Source organism: Sturnus vulgaris, chromosome 1, assembly GCF_052056855.1.
Source record: "Sturnus vulgaris isolate bStuVul1 chromosome 1, bStuVul1.hap1, whole genome shotgun sequence".
Taxonomy (NCBI): Eukaryota; Metazoa; Chordata; class Aves; order Passeriformes; family Sturnidae; genus Sturnus; species Sturnus vulgaris.
Window position 1 is genome coordinate 63,278,404 of NC_142243.1, and position 12,427 is coordinate 63,290,830.

Genomic DNA, 12,427 nt, shown 5'->3' on the forward strand with positions numbered 1-12,427 from the left:
CATTTAACTGCTGCTGCTCTGTCTTACTCATATCTTCAAATTTGCTTCTGCTGAAGTTAGGCTAAAACGGCAGGAGAAATGTCCATCCCGTATGAGAATGTGTATCACTGCCTGGGTAAGGCTGGGTGGAAGGATGCTGGGGGTCATGTTTTACTGGAGAAATGGAGGCTGTCAGCAGCGGGAGGGGAAGCTGGAGAAGCTCTGCCTGTCACGGTACCCTGCAGCTAAGGACAGGGCTGGATGTGACAGCGCTGGGATGGTGCACAGCACTAAGGGCTGTCCATCCATAAGTACAGTAGGAAGTTTTCGGCAGTGGTCCGACAGGAAAGTCTACGCGGAGTCAGATTTCAGAGCTGGAGCAGTGAATTGCAGTGAGTCACACAGAGAGCCTGAGTGCTGCCTTTGTTCCACTTGTGTCTGAACGTTGGAGGAGAAACAGCAGGCTCCAGTTTTTATTAATTTCTTATTTTCATAAGCATAAAACTCATGTGCACTGCACTTTTTCCTTGCTTAAGTTCTTTCAACTGACTTTCAGAAAATGCTCTCATGGTAAGAACTCTTGCTTCTAAATTTCACTTTTTCTTTTTTTCCCCCTTGTGTTTCTGTGTTACACTTTTTGGTCTCATTCTTCCCTCCCCCCTTATATTTTTTTGGCACACCTGCTCCAGGCATGCCTGGTGGACCTGGGACTTGTCGCTACTGCTCTTTGGCTTGTCAATCCATGCTGGTGCAGCAGCTCAGATCATAGAAGGTAAGGCTTCTCCAAATCATGTTTATAAATTGAGAGTAAGTGTGAATTTTAAGATTTGCTTTCCTAATATGGAAAGAGACTCTGCTCTTTCAGATCTTCATTTTCTCTGCTGCTTACTGTTCATCATTTCATATAGGAAAGCTGCTGTGAGTTCGGAGCTTAAATTCCCATTCATTCTGGATGAGGGTGTATAAATACATTGGTTCTCCAGCTCCAAGGCAGTCTATCATTTCTGCTTTCTCAATATATCTTCAGAGTGTAATAATTAACAGAAAGTACTTCAAAGAAATTCAGAATACTGAATGTTTTTACAATTAGGATAGATGTATGTGTCACTGTGGGTGTATCAGGAATGTGCCAGGCATGGTGTGAGTGCAAAGACATAGATGTGTTGCTTGTTCCAGTGCATAGAGATTTCTCCTGGTAAGGGTCTGAACAAATTGAGATTTTCTATTCTCTTGAGTTAAATGTTTAGTTTTACCAGTCCAGTCTCCGTGGACTTTCAGTGAAAAGTCTTTTTGTAATTTCAGATCATACGTTCTTGTAACACAGCCAAATTCCTCAGCATCTCTGGAAGGCATAGCCTTACATTTAACTAGTGAGAGAGAACATTGATTTAAAACTTTACATGTAATTTTGAGAAAAGTGAAAAAGCTTCACATATTACTTTGCCATTAGGAAAGATGATATTTACACCAGAAATCTTTTTTTCAGCTCTTGTACAAAAATAGTCGGAATTTGTTATGTAAATATGAGATAACTGTATGATAGGAGCATTAGAAAGTATTGGTGGGAAGTAGATACCACACATGAAGACTTTAATGTTACTCAGATTGGTTTTTGCCTTTTTAATTGACACTGCCATAGATCACTGACACTTTGGCATCCAAAAACCACAGCCCCAGGTAGTTATTTCAGTAGGAGAAAAAGCCACAGATTAGTTATCACTAGAAAATTCTGTAGGTACAAATGAGAAACATGTAATGCCGTATATTATATGTAATTAATTAAGGAAACAAATTGAAACCAGCTCTTAGAATTTAAAAATTTATATCTGAATGGTGACTGTTATATAATATATTGTCTCTACACTGGAGGCAGATTTGTTGCATCAGGTGAAAATGTTTTTCTTGAGCTGATGAATGACACTGCACAAGAGAGGTCTGAATGGGAGAGAACCAAATTTTGGCATACACAATTTAATGAACAGAAGATTATTAGAACTGCAAGTAAAGTGACAAAAACTGGAAATATTTATTTGATGCACAACTTCTTTTTTGGTGGATCTATGCTTGTTTCTATTACCTGAAGACCTGTTGGTTTGTTTTTTTTTTAATATCCTACCTGTGAAAGTCAGATCAGATGTCAGAATTAGGAAAGATAATCCTTATTGTTTCTGGACAGTTTCTTCCAGTGCAGAATTATACTGCTGCTGGAAGGACTCCTAACCTTACCATGAATGAAGATCAAGTGGAGTTTTGGAAGTGTCCTAAGGTCACTGGAGACTTGGAGGCTGCTCTGGGAATATGTTCTTTCATGATTGTCTTGCCCTAATATTGCCTACCCATTTGTCTGTTAATACAAAAGCTCCTGTTCCCAAATGTTTACTACATTTTTTCACATCTGATTTTTAAGTGCTTGACATAATGGAGGTCTCATGCTTTCCATTACACAACATATTTTCCTGATGTTTGGTTTAAATTATTTCATCTTCTGAAATCAGGTGTTGAATGCCAGGGACAGGAATAATATTCCTTTCCTTCTGGTGCTGCAAATACATGACTATTATAAAGTCTACCTGTAACTTAAGAGAAGAGTTTCATACTTTAAATCTTTCAGTATAACTATTGGAGAAATAACCTCATTTTCCTTTCTCACAGTTCCTTTTAGCAGTAGAGTGCACAGAAATAAACTGTGTATTTAATATGAAAATATTTGGAGACGCAGAGTGATGAATTGGCCCTCTGGTATTCAGGCTTTTTGATGTTAAACTTGTGCTTTATCCAGTGTCCTTTTGGTCACTGTCTCCTTCTAGGTTACTGCTTTCTAGGATTCTCCAGCCCAGTGAGCAGTGCTGCACTGCTTCTCTGAGCCTAGCTCTGCTCTATCTACCCATAGCACAGATTTTTATCTCTAAATTTGTTTAAATGACAGAGAAACTGTGAACGAGTCAATGTGATTTTAGAGGATCAGTGCAGGTGCTTTCTGTTGTACCCTTGTGCTGGCTACATGCAAAAGGGGAAAATACATTGAGATGTTCTTGAGATGTTTAAATAATGGCAAGAAAATTGTTCAGCAATTGATCCATTCACTGAGAGATGGGAAAGGGGTAACTTATCTTTTACAAACCTGAAAACAAAGCAGTGACCCTCAGAGTTCAGAGGAGAAAAATTTGCCATCTTTGCCTTCAACATCTTTGTCTTCTTGTTTTCCTCAGGGGAGCACTGAATTATGGAGCAGGGTGCAGAATAAAAGCGTCAGCAGATGTCCAGCAGAAGGCTTGAGCTCTTTCATGACTTTGGGAGAGATACTAGAAAGACTAGTCAGAAAATTTTAGTTTCTTATCAGGGAAAATGTTTTGACCAAGTCTTGTTTCTCTTGAAGAAATTGTCTAGTTATGATTATTTCCTAGACAGAAAAAGGGGACAGAGGGGGTGGGTAAGAATGATGGGAAGTTGTAGGGGGAAAATCCAGATGACAGTCTTTTAAATTGCTGAGTTTCTGGGCTCTAGTTTAACTTTTTTGTAAACTTGTGAGATGTTGCATTTTTTCTTTTAGTAGAAGTGTTGCTTTCATTTCCAAGTCCTAGGATACCTGGCTACTGCTTTCATGGTAGAATAAAACAGAAAATAGCCAAAAAAAGAAAGTATATAAAAACTTATATTTAAAGTGATGAACGACTAGTTGTAAAACAAATATCTAAAGTTTTGAAATATTTAATTAAGAACTTTAAAACTCAGTTGCATGGTCTGCAAATTGATGGGATTTGGTCATTATTTCAACAAAACTTTTAAGAAATAATGTGATGTTGTTTCAGAGTGAAACTGGACAGGAGTTCTGAAATCTCAGCAGTTTCTCAGAGTTAGCATGATGAATTTTACTATCTCTGTTGAAAGATTTTAGTCCATTTCACTGCAGCTAGCATGGCACATGTGCAAATAGATGAGGAATAAAATGTTTTCTTCCTCTTCACCCAAATGTAGTGTCATTTGAACCACGGAGAGCTTCTGCAGGTTTTCTCTCGTATTCACAAAAATGATGCAAATATAGTACCCTATTCTTCTTGGATTTGTGCAGGAGGACTGAAGATATGTTAGTGTCTTAATGAAATACTTCATCACTTGCTTATGTTCAATTGACAATTAAGCATGTATCTATCTGCTCATAAAAGAGTGGTCTGTCTTATCTTATCTGGCACTGTCTTGCAGTGCATGTACTTGGCCCTTAATTGTGCCTGATAATGTATCTCGACTTACACTGATTACCCTGGCTGCTTTTAGCATGATTTGCTTCTTCAACAACAAATTTAGTGAGCAGAAAGAACCCAGAGCACAGCCCTGAACATGCTGGCACCCAAACTGTGGACAGACCTAAAGTTAGAAAATCTCAATGCTAACCCTACTGAAGTTTGAGTGATAGGCTCCTCCCTGGGACTTGCTCTGGCTTCTTGCAGAAGTGACATTTATTCCTCTAGACTATCCAGGCAGTTATCAGTGTTTCTCAGTTCCTTACAGTCAAAGCAGTGCCTGCATTCAACAAAATACAGAAAAAAATGTTTAAATGTGTGTGGTTCTGCAGTTTATGTTATGTTTATGAGCTCTAAAAGAAGCTTTACAAATTTCTCTTTGACATCTGGGTTTTATTATTAGCCAAGCTGAACAGCTCTTTCTTGGCCTAAGTAACATGCTTAGCAATAGTTTACATAAAGTAAATATTTGTCTCTTTCATTGGCCCTCTGTACACAGAAAGGCTGTCATTAGGCTGTTGACATAAACTTTGCACTCCTGACCCACTGAGTTTAATGGAGGAATCCTGAATTATTGACTTTCATAGGATGATGATCAACTGGTGTGATCCTTACAAGCAGTGAACAAGAACTTCTCTCCACAGCAAACTGACATAATGAGTGTAAACAAACTTGTCTGTACGTCTAAAATCTTTTTTCTACCAAGTAATTGCTGTATGTGCTCTGAGTGTCAAATGTGTGCAACCACACCTGTGATGGGGATGGCTCAGTCCATTCTTTCCAGAGACAGGACACAATTACAGTGACAATAAAGCAGAGTCCTCCTTAAAGAGAGCTCAGATGGCATTGTAATCCTCTTGTAGCAGACTGAGCATTTGGACATCATCAAACTGCAATTGAGTTTAAATTGAATGAGCCACTGTGATCCTTCAGGCACGTCTTCAAGCTGTCACCAGCTGTTGTGCATGCTTTTAATGTGGAGCCGAGCCTGATTTCATAGCTGATAAAAGGCCTTTCTATGCAAAACATAGTAATTTACAACAGAAAATCAGTTGGTTTCAGTTGGGGTCATCTCTTCCAGTAGCTGAACAGATTGATAACACCAGTAGAGCAAACCTGACTTAGAAAATTTGTTCCATTCTGTCACTTTTCTAAATAGATTCTTTTACTGTGTAACACTCTCTACATGTTAATTCTCTTGGACAATAAACTACATGCTTCCTAAGCCACTCTACCAGGCAACAGAATATGTTTTTTAGCTTTTTTTTTGAGGCCTCAGAAGAGGAAACCAGCTGGGGTGGATATAGTGTTATAATAACTGTCTTCATTTCCTCTCTGGAGGCGTCCTTGGGCACATGGAAGTCTGGAGTAGGGAGTTGTTTCCATGATCTTGAATAGAACTCAAAATCACATTTGTGCTTGCATTTGCCATTTGCATTTAGATTTGAAGAATCATTTCAATAAATGAGCATCAGGAGGAATGATTTGACTGAATTACTTATGTTTGGTATATTCAAAGGGTTCCAAAGAATATATTTCTAACATGTTAATTATGAGATCAAATGCTTGGTTTGGAGGCTGCCTGTCCCTTTGGCTGTGAGTTCTTCCCCTTTCCTTTGCTGTGTTAACCATGGATCAATTTGTTTTTTCTTGTAGTGGTATCTCATATTTGACCGAATTCATGTAGCAGCTTTGCCAAGTTACGCATATGTGCCTTGGCTAGAAAGACATTAAATTTTACATTTTACTGAAATCTGATTGCTCTATTTAGGCTGTCATTAATGGTAACTATTTAAGAGACTATGTCTATTTATCATCATTAATTTTAAGTCCTCAATCTTTTCCCATTTGGCCAACCCACACAATTACAGCAGGTTCATAAAACAACAAAACAACCCAATAATTTAGACTGTGGGTAATTCTTTTCATGAAACCTTCCCATCTCCAGCCGCTCCTGCTCCCAAACTTAAAAATTCACAGATGTTGCAGAGAGTCAAATGCAGGTAGAATTTTCCCAAAGAATGAGTAAAATGAGCAAACCTCAGTTTTCACATATTTGAATATGAGCAATGTGAAATAACAGATATATTATTCAGGATACTTCCTGGTCAGAAAGCCTTGGGAAAAGCAACTGGCAGAGATGAATGTGTCCTGAAAAATAATTGCAGTATTTTAAATCATTTGTGACTGTCTTACAGCCCAGTCTGAGAAGAACTGGGGTCTGTACCAAGTTTTCCTGAAGGGTTCTGAGAAGAACCAGGGTTTTCTGGAGGCACTCAAGTGTGTTTTATTCCAAACATTCAATCTCTGGAAGCCTAAATCTGGTAACAGTGATTCAGCAATGAGATTTGAGTATGAACTACCCCATCACTCATGGTCTTTTGCTTCCTCTTTAGTACACAAGACAAAATATTAACAACTAAAGGCTTCAGCAATTTCATTCCATATTTGGGAACCTCTTGGGTCTCATGACTCTGGGTCTACCTCCTCTGCTGCCACTGAATCCACTTCTTGCTGTGAAGAGTTACTACAGTAACTCGTCAGGTAGGGTTAACTTCCAGTCCTATTTGTGACATATCTTCCTCTGAACTGTGAAATCAAAGTTCCATACATAGCCATGATGTCTGGCTCTGCTTCTTTGGAAAGCTGAATATAGCTTTTGATTTTCTCTGTACTGTTTTGGTGGTTGGTGTCTAAGACTGCATTATAGCATCTGTCACTACTCGTTGTATTTTATAATCACTGCTCCTCTTACAAGTGATGCACATAGCATAACTCAAGCAGAACAGAACCCACCTAGAAATAATTTTAATTTTATGCTGCCTACTAAAGAGTAAGTTGATGACTCTTGAGAGAACAGTGCTCCAAGACATGCTTCAGAATTTCCTATAAGCTGTGGGTATTTTGAACAGCCTGTAACTGAGGTTTGCTGAAAAACAGTTTCAGAACATAAACCTGTGTGACATCCAAGCTCTGATTCATCTCTGGTGATATTTCATATAAGTAAACTGGAACAGTACAATGAAATATATGAGAGTTGGGAACAGGGTCAAGTAGCACGGCAAAAATGTAGAGCCACTGTCAGAGTATGGGAATGAGCTCCGGAAAGTCAAAACCCATTTGGAATTAAATTTAGCAAGGGAAGAGAAGAGCAACAAGAAAGGCTTTTACAGGTACACCAGCAGCAAAAAGAAGATTAGAGAAAATGTGGATCTGCTGCAAAATGAAATGGGGCAATGGATCTGGTGATGGGACATGGAAACAGCCCAGGTACTCAACGCCTTCTTTGCTTCACTTTTTACTGGTTAGATTTCCCTCCAGGAAACTGAGCCCACTGGGAAAGTCTGAAGGCATGAATAGTCCCTCCCTCGAGGCAGACTGAGAGAAGGGACATTGAAATCAACTTGATATGTGCAGGTTCACAGGACCTCATGAGACACATCCATGAGGGCTCATCAAACTGGCTGATATCATTGAGATAGAACTTTGGAATACAATATTTGAAAGATTGTGGTGATCAGAAGAAGAATCCATGGATGGAAAGAAATCCAATGTCACTCCTATTTTCAAGAGCAAGGAGCAGGGTCTGGAGATCTGCAGGCTGAGAAGCTGGCCTCAATTCCTGGGAAGGTGTGGGAGCACATAATTGTGGAAGCCATTCTAGTAAGTATGAGGTGACCAGGAGTAGTCAGCACATAAGTGGGAAGGGGAAAATCTTACCCAGGAGTCTCATAGCCTTCAGCAATGAAATTACTAGTTCAGTGTGTGAGGAAAAACAGCTGATTTGTGGTCTTGTGCAAGACTTTCAGCACAGTCTCCTGTAACATCCACTCAGATAAACTCTTGAAGTAAGGGCGAGATGAGTGGGCAGTGATGGGTATTGACAAGAGTCTGGCCTGAAGGGTGTAATCAGTGGCATGAAGTGCAATTACTGGGTGCCAGTTACCACTCCATTAGTGTGCTGCCCTGTGGTGCATACTGAGACCAACACCCCTTAACATCTTCCTTCACAGCATGGATGATGTGATAGACTGAGCCCTGAACATCTCAGGTAGAGTCTGGTCCCACAATCAAGAGTGATCCCTTCAAAAATTTTACAACTTGAGCTGTGAGCCATGATCGTGGGAAAAACAGGCAACTAGAAAGAGTAGATCTGTTTAGGGTTGGAGAAAAACCATGTAGCTTTTCTAAATTTATTATTTTCTCTTCTTTGATGGTACCAAAGAACCTGAACCAGGTGGCAGTATGCATCAAGCCCTTTCTTCCCCACCATTATGCATATACACTGTAATCATAGTATCTAAATTCGATAACTAACAGCTGTCAAGCATACACTGCAGGTACAACATTTCTTGAAATATACTAATTTAGAGTTGTTGCTGCTTTACCCTGTGTTTCTTTCTGTCCCACAGAAAAATTCTGGCTCAACACTGGCATTTTGCATAAGAAGGCAAATCTTCAGATGTAAAAGAGTTGTTGTGGATTATTGAAACAAATATACTGGTAGCTTGAGTAATTATTAGGCATTAATGTGTACATGGTGGTCTACCGAGCAAACTGACAGGAAAATTATGCAAAACCTAAGGCTTTTCTAGGAATCCTCTCGTATTTGGAATTTCTAATGCCAAAATATCCATTGATCAGGAATCCTTCTTGCCAGTGCAGTGGCTGTCTCACAGAAGGAGGTGTGAGGGAGCAGTGTCTCCCCACAGCAAGGATTTTTACTTCTGCCATCCCACTTTGGTTAGCTACGGACTAACTTAATACACTGCGAGTGTGATGCTTTTTTATTCTCAAAGGGCCAAAGTCTTGGCTTTTCTTAATCTTCAGCTTTCCAAAGGCTGCTCCAGTTCCATCTGTTTCCACATTCTGCCAAGCCAGCACAGCTCTTGACTTGGTGAGGCGGAACCACTCGTCTGTAATGAATGCTCCACAGTAGTGCTGCCACTTTGCGGTGCTTGTGGGGATGGGTACACATGACTCAAACCCTTTCATGCTTTTCATAGTAAAAAAACAAGCAAACATTTCATCCTGTTCAGGCTAGCCGTGAATGTGGTTGAACACACATGGTTTGTTGTTTTTCTGGGTTTTTTTTTTGGTTTCTGTCTTTAGTCCCTTTCACATGCGATTACAGGAAAGGTGTAAAACGCATACACGTTTTGAAAGTTTTCTCAGCTGAAAAAATCTGGCTCTTGATCAAAATAACCTATTAGTTATTGTAGTGAAATAGTATTAATGTAAAAACACTTATCTCAAAGAGTTTTAGTTTTCAGTGTTCTATAAAACATGTCACATTAATGTATAGCTCTATTTGTTTTTACCAAACAATACTTGACTGAACTCAAAGTACTGCTTAAGGTGGCCTTATATTATAATCAAGGTTTTGATTCTACATGTGTATTTCTTATTGGATTTTTTTGTATGTTGGGTTTTCAGGGGGGCTTTGGGGATGTAGGGGTTTTTTTTCTGATGCACTTATAGTGAAACATATCTATCATGAGATACAAATCTGACAAATGAGTACCACATGGCAACTTCCTAGTCCAGAGATATGATGAGTGGGGAAGTGGGGGTGGTGTTCAGTGCAAGTTTAAACATTCATAAAATTTCAAGGATGCTTTCTCAGTGGAAAAATAAACAAACCACTGGTGACCTGAAGCATTGTAGCTCCTTTTTTACACTTCCCCTTCAGAATTTTAAAAGACAGAATGGAATTGTGCCAACTCTGTTACTGCTTTGCTCACATGAGGTTTGACTTGTTCAACAAAGAAGTTTTCATTAAAAAAAGAAGTGGGAATAAAACTGGTGCTCCAGCTAGGAGTTAATGCAGACACCCCTGAGTATTTACAGTATGAGTGTTAAATGAATACTCGCTTACAAGCCCTCTGAAGCTACTGAAGCTACTCGTATCTTAAGTGTCCTATTCCAATATATATTGTTTCCAGACACACTGCAGAATTTCCATAAAGAACATTTAAATGAAGCTACTGTCTCGTTTAGCTGCTATACAGTCCGCAGAACAAAACCTCATAGTAAATATGTGCTTTGGTACAAATGCCTAAAGCAACTACAGGCAAAGCAAGACTATTTGCATGAATACCTTGACTTGTCCCCTGTTCTGTGTGTAATTACAATACTGTGGCCATACACTGAAGTATTTTGGAAATATTAACTATCCCTCTGTGACATGTTTATCTGATATGAACAAAAGGTTTTCTTGTGTCTGAATACCTAGCTCTGTTGTTTCTTCATGGATAAATCTCTAAACTTAGATCAGTGCAACACAAACAATGCAGACTGAAAAAATGAAGGACAATTCATGTGGAGCAGTCTGTTAGAAGGACACCATCATCGAAGTGGTTGACAAGTAGTGTTTATTTCCTTGCTGAGGAAGCTGTGACAACTGTGTGCCTCCAACTTCTTTCGACCTTTAGAAGGAGCAAACTTTGCATTTTGAAACCAGAAGAGGCAGGGACACACTCAGCACTTGTCTCCACATCCTCTTGCCCCTGCACAACGATCAGAGAGGAACTTGGTCATAATGCCTGTATCTGTCCTGAAATGCAAGTGGATCAGTTTGATGGGCTTCAGATGGTTCTCTACCTCTGTAGTGGTCATGAAACAAAGAGTTATCAACTGCCAGTTTACTTAAAATGCATCTCAGAAGTTGCAGGGAAAGCCTAAAGATTGAGGGTCACAATTAAGTTATCTGCAGATTTCCCAAACTGAACATGTCTTGCTGCAGTTTAGAAACTTAAGGCATTCTTCATCTGAAGATGAAAGTTTTGTTAAACAGCTGGAATACCCTGCAGTGTACAGCATTTACTTTTAACATCCTCTCTCTCTCTTTACTGGTATATCACCATTTTCTCAGCTGTTCCTGTTCAATATTCTATTATTGTTGACTTGTTGATCCTAGGTGTCTCTCTTAACAGCTTCAGCCACCTCGTACCTCAAAAAGTTTCCACTCCTGAGTAAGGTGATGATGTGTTCCTCATCACCACTATTTGAATGGTGGTAGAGATAACAGAGGCAGACTCTTCCTGGAGGACAAAAAAGAGCAAAAGAATGAGTAGCAATCAAAAGGTGCAACAAAGGAAATTTTGATTGAACATGTGGGGGAAGAAAGCTTCATGTCAGCAGTTAAGTTCTGGAAGAAATTGGTGAGAGGGTTTGTGGAATCTCCATTCTTACAAGTATTCTAAACTTGACTAGATAGGGGTCTTGGCAACATTATATTTCAGGATAGCTCTGCACTGAGCAGCAGATTGGACTAGATTACTTTTGTAGGGCTCTTGTAAACTATTTTTTTCTGTGATTTTTAGAAAGGAAACTTAAAATTGAGTAATTTACATAATTAATTTGTTTCTGAGCCTCATTCTCAGTAATATGATCACAGAAAAGGGAAGTCAAAGATGAGGAAAATGAATATAGTTAATATTAAAAGACCTGGATAGTGCTTGGCTGTCTTAATCCCTTGCTGTTTGTGAGCCTTATTAGAATAATCAGAGAGCTGATAGGCTGTTAATACTAATACCCAATATCTGTATGGAATCAAATCACACTTTTCTACTTCATATGCTTGTCTAAATGTAGGTCAAAGGATATAACCTTTTCATTTTCCATTTTTAGCTTTTTTCCTTTTCCTCTTTTCCCCTCTTCTCTTTTCCCTTTCCTTTTTCCCTTTCTCTGTTTTTATTTCTCTATTTCCCTCTTTCTCCTCACTTTCAATTTCCACTTCTGCTTCTCATTTTGTATTGTTTTGAAGTTCTGTAGAATGCTTTTGGGAAAACAATCTTGGAGCAGAACGGAGGAATGTGTTACTGTAACCTTATGATTACTCATCTTTCCTCATGGTCCTGCTGATCATGAGGCTCTTTAAGCAATGCTCTTGTCCTCCCTGTCCAAGAGAGTAGAGGTGAAAGGTTTTTGAAATTTAAGTGCCTTCTTGCTCTCTGATCTTTCAGGGGCTCATGGTCAGGCAGGCTACACTGACCACAAGCCCTGTGGTCCATCCTCCTCAGCTGCTGTTTGCCCCCAGTCTCAGAAGGGCCCTGTCACTGATCATAGTCACAAACTTCAGCAGTTTGGGACAGAGGCAGACTGTACCTCTGCATTAGTACAAGCAAACCTGGTATTGTCATGGCTGTGATGGCATTTGCTCCTGAATTGTTCTCCTTCTACTAATGCAAAAGATAAACTCTCAATAT

At 39.3% G+C, this 12,427-nt stretch overlaps 1 protein-coding gene across 1 annotated transcript in view; it reads left to right on the forward strand.

Annotated features, from left to right (window-relative positions):
• The first annotated feature begins 404 nt into the window (after positions 1-404).
• COL15A1 (collagen type XV alpha 1 chain) overlaps positions 405-12,427 on the forward strand; it is a 124,456-nt gene continuing 112,433 nt past the window's right edge. The window contains exons 1-2 of the mRNA XM_014877467.2: positions 405-549; positions 669-751. Coding sequence (XP_014732953.2) covers positions 539-549; positions 669-751 — 94 coding nt within the window. The 5' untranslated portion in view covers positions 405-538. The remainder of the gene's footprint in view (positions 550-668; positions 752-12,427) is intronic.